The sequence below is a fragment of the Drosophila subpulchrella genome, chromosome 3L, assembly GCF_014743375.2.
Source record: "Drosophila subpulchrella strain 33 F10 #4 breed RU33 chromosome 3L, RU_Dsub_v1.1 Primary Assembly, whole genome shotgun sequence".
Taxonomy (NCBI): domain Eukaryota; kingdom Metazoa; phylum Arthropoda; class Insecta; order Diptera; family Drosophilidae; genus Drosophila; species Drosophila subpulchrella.
In genome coordinates, this window is record NC_050612.1 from 10,603,283 (window position 1) to 10,619,856 (window position 16,574).

Sequence of the window (16,574 nt, forward strand, 5' to 3'; positions counted from 1 at the left end):
ATGACAACTCTGACAAAGCTAAGTTGGCTGCGGCTGTTTATTTAATTGTTTACAATTTGCCGGCAAATCGAAAATTGGAATTTAAACACTGAAAATAACCATGAATCTGTTCGAGGAGCTGGACACCTTGGACCCCTCCTCCAAGATAGAACCTCCCCGCATTGAGACGCCCACGGCGCACAAGATAACCGTGCTGATACTGCTAAAACAATATGTGATTGTAGGTGCCTAGTTGTACCCTTTGAAAATCCATTTCTTACCTAGTTTTTCTATTTATTCCAAGAATAAAAAGTCCTGCTTGGATACTGGGATATCCATGCGCACCCAGCGACGTCGGATGTTCTATATGCTGGTTTTCAAGCTCGTACAGGAGGAGGATAAGAGCTACAATGAGCTCCATAGTTTGCTGACTACAGGCAAATATAAACTGGACACCTTGATGTTGGAATCCTTCGAGAAAGCCATGTCCGAGTTCTGTGCGGGCAGCATTGAGTCCCTGTTTGACTTCACCGAGATCCAGAACATCGACGAGATCCTGAACGAAAACTATGGCATTAGCCAGTTCAGCATGGTGGGTCTTTATGTCCGGCGAGTGGGCGTGGTCCTGGAGCGGCTCAGTTTCCCTGAGATGATGGATATGTACAAGAACATCTGCTCGTACTACGAACGGGGAGTTCGAGCTGCTGCCTCTGGCTCCAGAATGGCCGTAGCTGGAGGAATCCTCCACAGGGAGGAGACTCCTCCACCAAATCAGATAACAGACAAGCCTGCCGATCCTGAAACCAAGAAAAAGGAGGAGGCAATAGCTCGTGTTGCCCAAGAACGCAATCCTCTTAGCAGGTGGGCGCCCAAGCAGGCCAAGTTCTTCATCAACAAGCAGTCGGAACTCCTGGAGAGCAACGAACGCAAGGCTTTGCCGCCCTTGGAGCTCCAAAAGAAAGTGCAGGAGATCATACACGACCTGCCACTTATAACTACTCCCTATTTCCTGGGCTACATGAACCAATTGAGAGTAAGAGACTACTATAACGCACTCTCTGCTCTCCACAGAGCTCTGGACAGGAGTCCCGTGAGATTGATGAGCCAGGAGAAGGGCTACCAGTATTTTTGCGTCAATCTAGCCGTGCTACATGCCACTTTTGGACATCGTGATGAAGCTCTAGCGGCGCTCAGGGAAAGCATAATGCTAGCCCAGGAGCACGGCGACAAAAGGAGTCTCAATCTGGCCAATACTTGGTACTGCCTGCTCAGGGATGAGCTCCCCTTATCCGCTGTCCAAAAGAGCGTGCAAGAGGCCAACGAAGTTGATGGTTCCCTGCTGCAGAACTACACGTTAGCGCTCCACTTCGCTGTCAAACTGGGAACAGTAGCTGGCTATCAACCTTTGCGACTCTTTGATCTCCTCCAGCACAGCGATAATCTCACTAATCGAAACAACTTCGCGGATCACGCATCAGAGGCTCTGGCTTTGAGAAGTGCAGTGTGGTCGGCCTATGGAAAGCACGAGTTAGCTGCTTTGTACTCTCAAGTATTGTTGGCTTCTAGAGATCGGTTTGGCAATGCTTCTGCGGGATTGGGAAGCGCTTTGGCCAGCTACGCCCTATGGCTTCAGTTGCAAGGAGAGGCCCAGCTATCCAAAGTACTTCTACATCGTGCTAAGGAGCGTTTCCCGCGATTGCCCGGCGCTGAGGGCTGGATGATCAGTCAGTGCCATGTGGTCATCCAGGCAGGAATCTACCAGTGCCGTTGGCATGATGCCTTGAAGGCCTGCGACCAGCTTTATTTGCTAGATCCCTCAGATGCCATAATGCAACGCGCTTCTATTTACGTGGCCAAACGGGAGTTCTTCAATGCGAGGCGCCTTTTAGACAAGCTGGCTGGCCAGGATAATTTACCTTTCCTTCTGAGGATGAGGGTGCAAGTCCTTCTAGGTTATTGTGGAATGGCGGATGGGCGCTTCTCTAGTGAAACTACTATGCTCCTGCTTCGAGTGGCTGAGGATATGGCCGAATCACAGATGGATTACGAGCTGGCCCTGGTGGATCTTCTTTTGGCCCAGCAACTGCTGCTTCTCGGAATGCCGCAGAAGGCATACCAGGCCATCAAGCGCTGCATGCACGACATTCACATCAATGGTGGCCTCTATGAACGAGCAAAAACAGATTTCGTGTTTGTTCGCTGCCTGCTGGCCATCAATCAAAATAATGTCGAGGAACGAAAGGCGCAACTCATTAAATCTCTGGACATCCTGGAGCGCTCAGCTCAATCATTCAAGAAACTCTCTGCCCATGCCAAAGTCTTGGATGTGTATGTTTTTCTGGCACAGCGATTCAACGAATTTGGGGAAAGGAATTTAAGGAACAAGTATGCTGGGGAATTTCGGCGTTACTTTACGGATCACCCGATTCCAAGGGAATATCTGGGGAGTCCTTAGTTTCGGCCTGTTGTTAAACTCTAAATAAATAAACTCTTACTAGATATTAGAATATCTATTCCTATTGCCTTTAAAATTATTAACTTATTGGAAGCCACTTTTGTATCAAAACTGAACAGATTATAAAATCATAAAGCGGATAGCTGTTAACTATTAATAAACGTAGTTTTATTAATTGGTTTAAACCGTAGTGGTAGCTTGTTTATACACTGTACGCCAACTACAATGCTAACACCTATCTGAAGTTTTGCAACTGTTCGTTTCGATCGAAGAGGACGTCTTTTTTGGTGCCGGGAGTTCCGAGAGTGTGGATGCGTAAATGCTGTGGGCTATGGAGTGGCATTTAATGGGTGACAGCTTGTTAGGGAATCGCTGATGCTATTGCTTCGGCCATTCGTGGACGTCCTCGACCTCTCGATTTCGACTGGGATTGATTGGTATCGACAAACTTAAGCTAACGTGTGGCAATTTCCGGATTTCCGCTGCCGGTTATCGTAGAGCTAATATGCGTATGTGGTAGGGTCTCTCTCGGTTAACGAATCAAGGGTAAGCTGGGCGAGGATCCTCCGGGGCCCATCGCGCTGCCGGGTCCAAGAAGAACCTGCTTCTGCTGCGACTTCTGCAGCTCCTCCATCTGGGCGCGCTCCGTCTCGAAGATGACCGGGGCGAACAGGATGACCGAGCTGGTGAAGAATATCCAGCTGGCGTTGCACGAGAACGTGTAGAATCCCTTGACGCTCTTTACCGTGGCGCTGCTCACGGCACCGACCGCGTTCCTCAGTGGCTCCGGGAACATCTCAGTCAAGCCCCAGAAGCGCTCGGCCGCCGTCTCATCGGGCTCCTAGATTTTGAAGGGATATGAATAAATTAATAAACTTAATAGGACTATTTTTAATTTTGAAAAGTAAATATCCCCATGAACCAATTCTAACAAACCCTAATTAGAATATTATTATTACCAAAATTCATCTTTACTTAAAATATACAAACATTTTTTCTTTAGTGCTTAAAAAGAATTTCATTTCGATTTTTATCAATAGTCTTTAACAGATACACATTTGAATAATGAAAAGTTCAAATTTACTTCTGAGCATAAACAAAAGCAGATTAAATAAACAATATACTAAAGCGAAATATTTTTCGACACTTGAAATAAGAAAAACAATTAATGTAATTCAAATTTATAAACCTTAAAATAAGCAAATAAGTCTATGATGACAATGACCTTTATCGAGTGCACGTTTTGGCCAACAGCTGATACATTTCAGAACCAAAAATAAAATATCTAAATTAAGTTCGAAGCTAAATAAAAGTATCCTCTATTTTTAGACCCCTAAGACTTTTTCTACATTTCAAAAACCATTAAAAGGTCCTTTTGGAGCGGTTGTCTCCTTAAGTTTGAGGTTAGATTGCGTGTTGTGTTTACAAACAGGGTCCACTTACATCATCGTAGTTCTCGCCTTGTGGCTCGTTTGAAGTCTGTAAAAGATGGGAAAACAAGATGATCAGTATAGGGTATTGGAAGATCGGTTTTATGGGACAGCTGCTACGATTGACCGACAATTACGTGAGCACGATAAGAACTTTGGGGGCAGTCGGGGGAACTGGGTTTCCAAGGGGGCTACGAAGGGCCCCACGTTTTTACTTACGGCGGCCACTGCCCGCCGCTCGGGCGTCTCATCCTTGCTGCCGCCCAACGACGACATCCCGCTGTCCTTTTCAATGAACTCGATTTCAGGATCAGAGTCCATCAAATCCTCGATTTTCACTGTTTCGGTATCCACTTTGCGGCTTTAAGTCAACGCACGCGGTCGGAAATTGAGGGTTTCTGCTCTATAGCAACCCTTTGAAGGAACACCCAGATATCTTGTCACCGGAATCGCTCGCAAAATGCAGTTCGCACTGGCATTTAATTGAGCTTTGGCGGAATTTTCGTTCGCGGTCGCTTAAAATTTCAGTAAAAATTGATTTTATTCCTCGTGAGCAGTGTGACCGCGGAATGAAGTTACTTTTAATACCAAATATTTAAATATACCAAAAAGAGACCAACGGTCATGCTGAAATAATCGCCTTGAGCATGGTAACTATCGATTGTTTTTGGTGATTTTGAATCTTTAAAAACTATTTAACAAAATATAACTAATCTTTAGCAATCAAATCTAAAAAAAAACTGCTTAAATTTTATTTTTCCTATTGTCTAAGCCGCATGTTATTTTTCAGCAATATTCTATTTATTATTGTATTTATTTCCGTTATGCTAGCCTTTTTAACACCATATACTATTTCTGCGCAGCGTTTGAGAACAAATTTTCGGCTTTCGAAAAAACAAGATGATAATGACCAAAAGAAGCTGTTTTCACAAAGGGATATACTAACCTTGCCCTCAGGTTCACTCATTGTCGTTATTTAACCGCGTTAAGAGTTTAAAAATAAAAATATACACAATATTTTGCGGAGAGCCAGAAATTTAGAAACGTCGTCTAATAGAACAGCACAATTTTAAAATCTATATTCTGGTTTGCCAACTGACACAAGTCAACAACTGAAATAGCCTACTAGTAGTAATAAAACATTTATTGAGCGTTGGTGTACCGTTATTTATTATGTCACATCTCGTTTTCTGTCTCGCAATCGCAATTATAAATTATTAAATCATTTATACCTAAACCAAATATCTACCACTTTTTAGGTTCGCATACAGATAATGTCTTAGTTGTTGTGTTTCATGTAATCCAGTATCTATATATTAAGTATTTTGACCATAAAAATAAACAGTAATCGTGTATATAAGTAGTATATTGTTGGGTAGGTATATAGTCCTGCATATAGTTGTTAAGCACATTTAGAGGTCATAAAAAACTACTTGAATTGAAGTACATTTATCGGGTATGTTTCAATATTTTGGGCTAAAGTTAAGTTTGATTAGGTTTCTGATTTTTGATTAGGTTTAAATTTGCTTTGCCTTTGCAGTCCTGTTGTAAATACCATACAAAAGTTCTGGTTTCCTGGTTAGCCTTCCTTGTTTTAACCCATTTTGCTATTTTTGTACCTTTGACCTGATTAATATTTCCTTTACCCAACTTTATCCATTTAATGTTTTAAATGTAAATATATATTTTAATTCTTGTTTCACTGATTTTTCAAAAGAGCACTTTTGTTAAATATATTTTTGTTTAATTCGGTTTTCTGTTGTATTTCAACTTGTCTAAACTTTTATCAAAAAAGAGCATACTAAATGAATAAAAACTTATTTTTTGAAACCGCAATGCCTTAAATCGATGAGTTGTAATAGTTATAAAACATTATATTGTATTTCTTTCTGAATTATCTATGGGACGGCAATATGCAATGGACTTGAATTTCGAAAACAAATTGGAAAATAAACAAAATAATATTATTTAAATGTAAAAAATACTAGATTTTAAACTATGTTTTCTTAGAACTCTGAAATGTTCTAATCGGGCTGTTGGTTATAGGTAATTTATGTTTTTTTTAACATTTAATATAATTTTTTCTGTTTGCCTTAATTGTTTTTGTTTCTATATAATAGAGTTGGAAAACATCAATACTTCAAATTTACCCAATTTGTTTTGGTATCTCTTAATTTCATTTAAAAATTGTTATTTTAATTCATCATGAGCCTACATTTTTTTCTTCCTTTTCAAATACAGGTTTTATGTCAGCTCTACTGAGTAACTTCCCAACTGAAATTAAATCTTCTGTTTTCTTATATAAATTGTTAACATTTATTTCCTTATTCTAACAAATTTGAAACAATTTTTGTTTGTTTTTGGGGTATTTGAAACACGCATACATTGAAAGCAGCATAACTACAATAAAATACAAATATATGAATCCACTTTGCCGACCTTCTCCGAATTCGGATATATTTTAAATGTAATTTTTATTGGTAATTTCTCCGTTTGCCTGCTCATTATTTTTGCAGCACCCTAAACACAATATCACTCACGCGCTCAGACTTATCCGAATATGCATTTTATATGTTTATGTTGTGTGTGTCTCTGTGTGATTTAAATCATTTGCGATGCAAATCGTCTACAAAAATTAGTCTAAAGTTTTCCATTTAAATTTTCCACATGCTGATTTAACTTAATTCATACGGAAAATGAATAATTCACTTTTTACAATCGACAAAACTTTGAAACTAATTTACATATGAATATGTTGTGTGTGTGTGTGTGTGTCTGTATGTATGTGGGTGTTTGATGAAACTAAAACTTTATGGGTGTGTGTGTGGCCTGCCTTGCACTTTTTTCAAACCCTTGTATAAATAAGTTTTGTTTTTGTATAAAATTTTCAAACAATTACGTTCTGCACATTTTGTTGCATTATTATTTTCTGCATGTCTGAGTATATTCTTAATAGCTTAACAATTATGCTGAAGGGGTGTAACTCGGGCTGCAATCCACTCGAAAGTTTCGGGGTTACGGGGTATAGACCATGCCTCCTTGTGGGCGTTAATCTGCTTAGAGCAAAAGTCTCGTAAATTCTGAAATTAAAACGAGAAAACAGTCCATTAAATGAAATTCAAGAGAGGAAAATAAAGTGGTTTCCTAAGTGCAGGAGGTTCCTTAGAAATTCCTAGAAAATTACAAATGTATTTAAAATTTAAAGTGAACAAGGGAGAACGCTATAGTCGAGTACCTCGACTATCAGATACCCGTTACTCAGCTTAAGGGACCAAAGGGAAATGGATATATGCAAGCAGCAAAGCGAGATTTAAATTCGCCACCTACCGGCGGTAGGCAGATTTAAGCGTTATGGGCGTTAGAGTGGGCGTGGCAAATTTTTTTTAGATCAATCGATAGGTATTGACGAGATCAATACATTTCAGTTAAAATTTTGTATCTAGCATTAAAATTGTGGGCGCCACAGGCTTGGGCGGTTTGTGGGCGTTATAGTGGGCGTGGCATATTCGCGTGACAAAATTGCGCTGCGTACAAAGCTACGGAATCTAAATCTGAGATCCCGATTCTCTATCTTTGATAGTTTCCGAGATATCCACGTTCATACTTACGATTTTTTGAAGTTTGTGGGCGGCTTGTGCGCGTTAAAGTGGGCGTGGCAAACTTTTTTTTGGGTCAATCGATAGGTACTGATGAGAACAATACATTTCAGTTAAAATTTTTATTCTAGCATCAAAACTGTAGGAGCCACAGTTTTGGGCGGTTTGTGGGCGTTAGAGTGGGCTTGGCACTCTACTGAAACAAACTTGCGCTGCGCTGGAATCTTAGGAATCTGCATGCCTAATCCCAGTATTGTAGCACCTATAGTTTCCGAGATCTCAGCGTTCATACGGACAGACGGACAGACGGACAGACGGACAGACGGACATGGCTAGATCGACTCGGCTAGTGATCCTGATCAAGAATATATATACTTTATGGGGTTGGAAACCCTTCCTTCTGCCTGTTACATACTTTCCGACGAATCTAGTATACCCTTTTACTCTACGAGTAACGGGTATAAAAACAGTAAAATAAATTGAAGAAGTAAGGAGATTTTTAAGCATTGATTATTCATTTTGTTTGATTTGTAGTTTATCACGTTTCTTTTAAGTATTAATTTGTTAGGGAGTACAATAGGTATTCAGTTTTTAGTCAAAATTAAATTTTGTAGAGAATTTTTAATCGTAGTTTACCCAAATCAAGGCGTACATCTAAAAGGCCGACAGTTTTGAGAAACTGACATCATAAGCTAACAATCCCCATCACTTTTTTGGGAAATTAATTTTTTCACCTTATTTCTTATTTTTTTAAGTGGTTGCATCTGTTTTTTTTTTGCAAAAAATTTCAAAAATAAAAGTTTTTAGGTCAGAATGCCTATGGATAGGTATTTAAATTACGAGCTCAACGAGATATGACGTGTCCCATTCTGATCTTTTTTTGTATTATGCCGACCAAAACACTTATATTTTATGGCCTAAAATCAGGATTCAGATTTTAGTCAAAAATTCTCTTTGTTTCAGGGGTTTTTCAATCGTAATTTTGGTATATCAATGCTTACAGCCAAAAGACCGACTGTTTTGAGCAGCTACGAACCTAAGCTAACGATTTCCATCTTTATCCGGGAAATTTAAAGGAGTTACATCAGGTTTTTTTTTCGAAAAATGGGCAAATTTAAACATTTCCAGGATTGAATGCCAACGGATAGGAACTTAAATTACGAGTTCAACGAGGTATGACATGTCTCATTCTGAGCTTTCTTTGCAATTTAGCAGGTAAAACACTGAGTTTTTAGGGCTGAAAGTAAGTATTACAATTTGCAAAAATTATCTTTTCTTGCGACATTTTGACCAAATGTTGTAATGTATAAAATTTAAAATTTAAATTAATATTTTAAATTTCCTCATAATATAACTTTGGTATTTAAAATCAGTACAGCAGTCAAATCAATGATATTTAGGGCATAACTTCCAAAGGCTTCCTTAAATCCTCGAAACATCGAAACGGAAGCCAATTTGTTGATAAAATTAAATGAAATAATCCTGACATCCAGAAGGAGGACCACTTTCCCTGACACTTTTGTCCACCGAGGCAAAAACAGTTTACAGATGGGGATGGCCAAACTGTATAAGCTGTCGCCTCTGGAAATCACGCCTCCGAAAGAACGAACTACGCTTTTTATGCGATGTGGTTCTCCGAAGGCGGCGGACGTGTTGCTCCGGCCAATCGACCCATTCTCGGATTCCCACCAGTGTCAGCAGAAAATGAAAGGGACCACGTTGCGTATACCGAATATACCGAACGTACACATAACGTATACGCAATGTTGGCCGCTGTCGATGCCGGTGCAAAGTAAATAGGGTGAAGGCACAGGCAGCAGAAGCGACAAAATGAGTAAATAAATTGCAGATGCCAGCAAACAAATGCGGGCTGTGGGCTGGCCCTCTCGAACTTTGCTGAACTGGGCGGCTTTGTAGGTGGTCGGCTGACATGTCAAAGCGTTACAAGGTCAAAGTATCAACTAGCGAGGCGATGGCATATGAACCTAATGATACAAGGGATTCCACACACAGGCACACACCTCTGCAGCAAAAAAAAAAGAAATAAAAAAACTACATAAAACACCAAGTACAAAGAGGACACTCGAGCATGTCCCCGTATTAGTTTAAGTTTATTAAACCAATTTAATGCCACGCAAGGGAATTTTGTGCTATCCTTTTTTTGCCATTAGTGCAGAATAATAAGTGGGCGGATCCTCAGGTGAGGTGCTGTTGCTGTTTTTGTTCTACTTTATTGTGGGTCAACTGCATTAAGGACTCTTTCATGCTGCTTTCTTTGTTTTTGCAGCCATTTGCTTTATCGAAAACTTTTTATGGCTGAAACTTAAGACCAGCCAAAGACCTCTGGTCATTTTTTGACATTAGAACGTTTACGACTATAAGATACCTTTTAGGGGCACTGACATTTAGAAAATACTAAACAACTTTAGCTATGTATAAATACCATTTTATTGCAGATCCTGCGAAAATGTAGCTTTAATTGCTCTACTTTTAGTCAGATGTTTTAAGTCCTAACACAGTTTGATCCAAACTCTTTTATTTCAAGATTAATAGGTTTTATGCAGAGTCGCCCAAATGCCGCATAAAATACTAGTTTTCAAGAACTCAATCTACGAAAACACAATAAACCCAGCAATGTTGCGAGTAGCGGGTATAAAAACTTTACGAGTAAACAAACAAATAAACCCTCGACCCTATTAGACGAACTCCTGTTGCTGTTCCCTGAGGTTAATAAACTTTGTTGTCGCCGTATTTGTCTAGCTGATTTATGGGCGTACGGTTTTCGGTGCGTAGGACAAATATTGACATGAGTTTGCCATATTTTATGCCTTTCCTTGATTGAGGCTCAGACTGTCTCGGCTGCAGCAGAGAAAGAAGCAACAGGACTGGGGACTTTGAATGCTTCACAATGGCAAAGAAAAACCAAAGTCTGTGGAAAATAAATCGAATTCCTATTAGGGCACTCTCAAATCATAAAATTAGTCTACCTACACAGGTAAAAAAAAATATTATAAAATTCAGATTTCTTTTTAGTCTCAAAGGATATATCGCCTCAAATTAGGCAATGGAAAATTATGATATGTTAATCGAAGATTCGCAGCACTGCCTAAGGGTTTGCCTAAAAGTATGCAGCGAAATTTGTAATTTTAGTAAAGAGCTCCTAAGGATAAATGCCTAAGGCAATGTCATAATTTTCGTAGCATACTTTTTGACACCTTCTTAAGAAGTTTGTCTAGCACATGTATCATTATTTTTGGGTAGATTGTTTACCATCTAAAGTACTTAATGGATTTGTTCTTATCCATAATAATCTTGGATTAAAAAAATTAAAAATGTAAAATCGCAATTCGCAACCCATTTTGATTGCATATTTCTGCCCGTGCACACATGTCCTTCCAAGCAAACGCCTGCGTCAGCAGTGTCCTTTGTCCTTTGCCTGCGGCTGCGCTCACCCTCGTAATTGATGCGCCCATCCTGATCCAAGTCCGCGATGACCAGCAGCTGCTCCAGCTGCTGTTCGTTCAAGGGCTCCCCAATCATCTCCATGGCGGTCTGCAGCTCGTCGCGCGTTATAAACCCATTACCATCCCGATCGAATACTCTGCGGATGGAGAGAGGTTGCGTTTCTTGTAGTTACAGGAGATATGCTAAACACCATAAACACTGTATACCTAAATGCGGCTATCAAGTCCTCGGTGACATCATCGGCCTCGTCCACCGGCTTGCTGTCCTTGCTGTCCTCATGTGACTGCTGGTCGTCCCGCAGCGCCTGGATCCTGCCCACCCACTGCAGGAACTCGGCCTCGTTGATTAAGCCATTGCCTGTGGATTGGAGGATAAGAGAGTCTGGCTTAGATACGGTAACCAAGGAAAGTTCTGGAAAATCTAGACAGTAACCCAGTGCAACAGTAGCGTTTTCCGGCCGGAGTAGACATTTTCTGGGTGCAATAATTGAATGCACTGAGAACAAATTCAGTCAGCTTAATAAATAAGTCTATCCTTAAGCGGAGAAAAGACACTCAGAACAAAAGGTCTTTTTGTTAAAAGTCTTTAATAAGAACTCCTAATTTATTCGCAAGAAAAAAGAGAAATATTGCAATTTTTCTTTACGTTAAAATAAAAATTGAAAATGTTACTAGGGGAACGATAGATAATCCTAACTTTTCCAATTCAAACACTTAATTATTAAGCTTTTCAAGGGGTATATCACACATTTTAAATTCCCTTAGTACCTCCACTAAACATAAATATTTTCCGTGTAAGAGCTGCTGGAAACATTTTCCACAAACACTTTTCTGAGCACTGAAAAAATGCATTTTCATTGTTGGGAAATGTTTACACGCCTCAATCCTTGGCAACGAGGACATCCTTTGTTGGCAGGACATGCTCGGAAGGCTTCCTCCTGCGCCAATCCTAATGCGCCCAGGTGGTGGCATTGTTGGAGGCATTTCCGGCTGAGATCTCCGGGACCATTAACAATCAAAAAAAAAAAAAAAAACAAAATAGGAAAACGAAAAATCAAAACCAAAGCCAAAGGAAAATCCCAAGCCAAAAGCTGCAAGTGAACGCTCTCAGTGGGAATGGCTCAACTTTCCTCTGCCGCTGAAACTTTTATAATTAAACGCAAGAGATACGGCGTCCGGAAAACCTTTTGCGCTCTGCTCTTCGTCCTTGACCTTCATAGAAACCAAAAAAAAAATAACAAAAATATTACCAAATAAAATATGAAAAGAAAAACAAGTGGAAAGGAGCTCTCACTGTGTGAGTGGCAATGAAAATGAAGTCCAAATCTGTGATAATCTCCGCTCGCATAAATTTTGGCAGCGAATGCCAGGAATATACAAAAATTAAGAGGGTTTCTATATCGTTCGCTTTTTCATCTCTAATTGCAATTTGTTTGACCAAACCGCAACCATAATTAGAATTGCTAATTTATTTGTCTGATGAAAGCGAGGAATTAGACTTGGAAGATATAAATAATTTAATTAAATCAAATGGTCAAATAGAACTCAGAAGAACTTGTGGAAATAATTTCGCAATTAGAAATTATAAGAAAAATGTTCAGTACATTTCATATTGGTTTCAAGACTTTTAATTTATTGCAGACACAACCGAAGCCTTGTTGCTAGGTTAAAGATAAAGATTTCTACTCAAAAGGGCACAAAAAGAATTGCTGGTAATTACCGAAAGAGCTGCTGACACTTTGCCCCTGAGTAACATTTTGTTAGTCGTTTGCTGGCATCAAAAATGCATTAAGGGTCAAACAACCGAATCCACATCAATTAGACAATTGCACCCAAGGAGTTCCTTGGCCCGAGGCCAGAAAACAGCCAACAAAACACAGTTCCACACTCAACTCACTGGCCGAACACAAATATTGCTCCATCGTCAACATATCAACATATCACGATGATTGCTTTGGGTATTTGCTCATATGTTGCCACCCAACATGGTCATACATGACCCATTATTGTCATCCTCCACGACCCGAGCCATCTTCCTCTATTTGCCATTTTCCTGCCGCAGCTTTTCCTGCTTTTCTTGTCGCTCTGACATCTGTGTGACATTTGTGTGTCGGTGCTGCTTGGAAAATATTTTCATTTGCGCTTAGCGGCACTCAACCTACTTGGAGATCCCTTTCACTAAAATGGGAATAGGTTATAGGGTATTCGGAAATAATAAGCCAATCTGAAGGGAGTCCCAAACATTTATAAATGCGCTTAAAAGTATGCAGTGAATAAACCTTCGAGTCAATATTTGTTGCATACTTTTAGACACTTTCACAAGTTTTTTAAAAACCTTAATATATTAACCTTTACCCCAGAAAGAAGGGTATCCATGATCAAGTCTTATTATTTTCCTTTTTAGGACTGCAGGTTCTGTAAGATGTCTTCCCCATCTCAAGAGCCAGGCCCCCATTCTTGAGAGGCCTTCCTTTCAGCTGGCTTCCTCTTGGGTTTTTTTCCTTTTTTTAAATGCGAAAACCAAATGCACATTATCTCTATCTCTGCCTCTATCTGCACCAATGTCTGTGTCAGCCTGCGAAAAGGACAAGTCCAAGGATAATGAAAATGGCTTGGTTATATGTATGTTGATGTTGACGTTGCCGCCATTGTCATCGTTTGTCGTCCTTTTTTTCCTTCCTTTTTTTTGAGCCATAAGGACGAAGGCGAGGGCGTTTCTGGCTGCGACTGCTTGTCGCACATTTCGGTAATGTCCTGCATACAACGTGTCCTGTGGAAGTGGAAGAGCTCCTGCCACATACATACATATGGCTGTGCTCACTTGGCTCGTTAAGCAGAGCAACGAATTTTCAAGCTTGACCTGCAGTTGGGAGCATTTCTTGGCATTGATCGATGGCTCGAAAGTTTCCCAATGCAACTGTAGAAATTAAGAAATGCAGTCGAAACTATAAACCCTTAAGTTCCACAATCAACCAGCTAAATTGAAAGTAAACAAGTCAAGTTAACGCGGAATTTGTTAATTCTCCCTACTTGTAATGCAGTTTTCATATTTGCTAATTTAATATAAATGGAGTAAGTGACAGGGAAAGCAAATAAAACTTTGGTATCAATTTAGCTATAAGGGAAAATGGCTTAGGATTTCTATTACCATAGTTACAATGGCATTTAGAAATTTTATATAAAGAGACCTAAGAGTATGCAACACTATATTTTGAATTCGAAAGACAAAGTTGTCTTGTCCTTTATAAGTGAATTTAAAACTCTAGTTGTGTTTCCTCTCCTTATATAGTACACACTGTTCTTTAAAGTCCCCACCATCAGTTAAATCTAAGATACGAGTATATATAGCTGATAATCAGTAGATCTCTTCGAAATACTTCCAAGTTTCAATGCTACTATTTCCTCCTCCACTGTACCTGCCACCTTCTTAGATGTCTCTATTTCAATCACAGATCCTTTGGGGTTCGTAGGCTGCCCTCGATGAGAGACATCCAATGACAACCGGCATAACAAATGGCCACTGCGGTCTGCCAGTGCAGTCGATTTGGGGCTTTGCCGGGGATTCCGAGGAGAATCGTTGAGGTGTGTGGCAACAACTTCATGCCAAAGTGTAATCAATTATTGGCAAATGTAGCTGCTGGTTGTAGGTACTATGTAGAATGTATACTATAGCAGGTGACCTCATGCCACGGCAAACGGAAACGGAAGTTCGCCCGGGGGTTTGCCACTGTATTTGTGGGGGATTTGCCAGCACTCTCGTTTGATTGTTGCTCTCGAGCGACATTTACCCACATTTGGTCTTGTAAAACAGGCAATAAATGCTGACTAATACTCGCCCAGGCACCCCCATGAACGACTGCCTTTGATGGCCAATAAATTACCTTGCAGTTTGGCCATTAATTAAATACCTACAAAAAGGCAACGTTGCGTATGTGCAATGTCTGTTGGTAATGTGGAGATTCCTTTTCCAATTTTCGGCCAAGGAATGCAGTTCAAGGCAGCGTTTTCAGGGCTTCAGCTGAACTTTAAACTTAGTCTCCGGCATTTTTGGGGGATTTTTGTTTCGTCGCCAGCCATTTTCATTCCACTTGGTCTGCAATTTTCAGGGAATTTCCCGTTGTTGGCATTTTAAGCTGTATTTAATTTTGGCTCCCGGCTTCTTTTGGCCCTTGGTTATGTAAATTTCGGGGGTCCCTTGACTGAAATTCGATTAGGGGCAAATGCACCAAGGTCACTTTGGTTTGGTGGGCTAGGTTGATTTTCTGATGGTTGGACGTGTTGGGCTGGTTGTGCAATTGCCACGACAGTTGTTGCTAATGTGAAGCCCAGCGGTTGTGGTTTTGGCCACGACAAACTAATTTAACATGGCAAAGATACGCGCACACACATAGAGATATTCCCTGCGGTCCTGGCTTTGACACTTAACAACTTGCCTAATAGGAAATTATAATATAATAGGCTCACAGCTGGCGTTTATGTGGATTTTGCGCCTAAAAGCAGCAAAACAACCTCCAGCCCCACAACAAATATCAATTAATTTCGCTGCCTAAAAGCGTGCTACAATTATTTTTGAATGGCGCTCAGCGCCCACAGAAGTAATAAATTTTTAAATGGCAGCCAGAACAAATTGTCAATTCCCTGGACTTAAGCGGCAATTGACCCCAGAAAAAAGGTAGAAAAAAAATGGGAAAGTATCAAGAGGAAAAAAACTGTTGCTTGCGTGCTCCATTCTAGGTATAAATAAGGCCAAGAAAAGCTCGGCCAGGTGGTCACTTAGCAATGTCAGAATGGCTAAATCAGCGTCTTGCCACCCCGGTTTTTTTAGGCCCTCTCCGGGGAGTGTCATTGAAACCCCTGGAATGTTAATGAAGCCATAAAGTGCACGCTTTAAGCCACATACAGCTATGTAGGTTGGCTGGGCCTTAATCGAAATGCTGGCCAAGTGAATATCAAAAGCAACAAAAAAGCAGAGCAAGTGTGTCTTTGTCTATGGTCTTTTGTGGTCATTTGTGGCAAAGTTGCTGCCCTTTTATGTTGATTTGCTTGAGTTTGATGGGGTTCAAGGACCTTCCAAATATGCATTTTAAATCACAAAGTTTTCTATTTGGCAAGAGGATATTGGAGATTATTTGTGGCTTACACTTTTGAACTATGAAAACAAAGAGCTATAAAAGTTTAAGACACTGGTAGAAACTGATAAAAAAATAATCTTTTGAGCTACAAACATAAACTACAAAAACTTAATAATAATAAATCTTAATAAAAAAACTAATATTATAGTTAATCGTTACAATTAAATCCTTGAAAGCCTAAAACAGCATATAAAGAAAACCTAAGGATGCGCCTAAAAATATGCAACAATATGCATTAGCTGTATTTTACTGCCTGCTTTTAGGCACCTTTATGTGGGATTTCAGCTGTTTTCAACCCCATACAAAAACATTTCAGTGTTTTTTTGAAAATCCCTTAATTTTAGATCGGATTTGGCTGTAATTTCCATTGAACCAATAGCCTTTTATTTTTTGTCTGTCTGGCACATGTCGCTGCCTGTGTTCCGAGTATTGTTCGCTGTCAACTTACAGGTCTCCCAGAGGCCAACACACATGTGGCAAGTGGAAAGTGGCAAGGGGCAAGGGGCAAAGGGTATGTG

General features: G+C 40.0%; 3 protein-coding genes across 10 annotated transcripts in view; 1 reads left to right on the top strand and 2 right to left on the bottom strand.

The window, feature by feature from the left end:
• Nucleotides 1–7: 7 nt before the first annotated feature.
• Nucleotides 8–2,591, top strand: LOC119553023 (anaphase-promoting complex subunit 5). The gene is made up of 2 exons (XM_037863080.1): nucleotides 8–220; nucleotides 284–2,591. Exons 1-2 carry the CDS (start codon nucleotides 101–103, stop codon nucleotides 2,432–2,434), a joined length of 2,271 nt encoding a protein of 756 aa, XP_037719008.1. The 5' UTR covers nucleotides 8–100; the 3' UTR covers nucleotides 2,435–2,591.
• On the bottom strand, nucleotides 2,581–4,935 carry LOC119553029 (mitochondrial import receptor subunit TOM22 homolog). Of its 2 annotated transcripts, none has more exons than XM_037863093.1 (3): nucleotides 4,811–4,935; nucleotides 3,878–3,913; nucleotides 2,581–3,275 (listed from the first exon to the last, which is right to left on the bottom strand). In XM_037863093.1, exons 1-3 carry the CDS (start codon nucleotides 4,829–4,831, stop codon nucleotides 2,967–2,969), a joined length of 366 nt encoding a protein of 121 aa, XP_037719021.1. In that variant the 5' UTR covers nucleotides 4,832–4,935; the 3' UTR covers nucleotides 2,581–2,966. The 2 variants fall into 2 exon arrangements, with proteins under 2 accessions (XP_037719021.1, XP_037719020.1); XM_037863092.1 differs by lacking the exon at nucleotides 4,811–4,935 and adding an exon at nucleotides 4,084–4,436.
• A 75-nt stretch (nucleotides 4,936–5,010) lies between these two features.
• Nucleotides 5,011–16,574, bottom strand: part of LOC119553028 (calcium-binding protein E63-1) — a 31,376-nt gene continuing 19,812 nt past the window's right edge. For all 7 annotated transcript variants that reach the window (XM_037863086.1, XM_037863084.1, XM_037863091.1 and 4 more), the window contains 3 exons: nucleotides 11,132–11,282; nucleotides 10,913–11,061; nucleotides 5,011–6,944 (listed from right to left, as the gene is read on the bottom strand). In XM_037863086.1, the coding sequence (XP_037719014.1) occupies nucleotides 6,922–6,944; nucleotides 10,913–11,061; nucleotides 11,132–11,282 (323 nt within the window). In that variant the 3' untranslated portion in view covers nucleotides 5,011–6,921. The remainder of the gene's footprint in view (nucleotides 6,945–10,912; nucleotides 11,062–11,131; nucleotides 11,283–16,574) is intronic.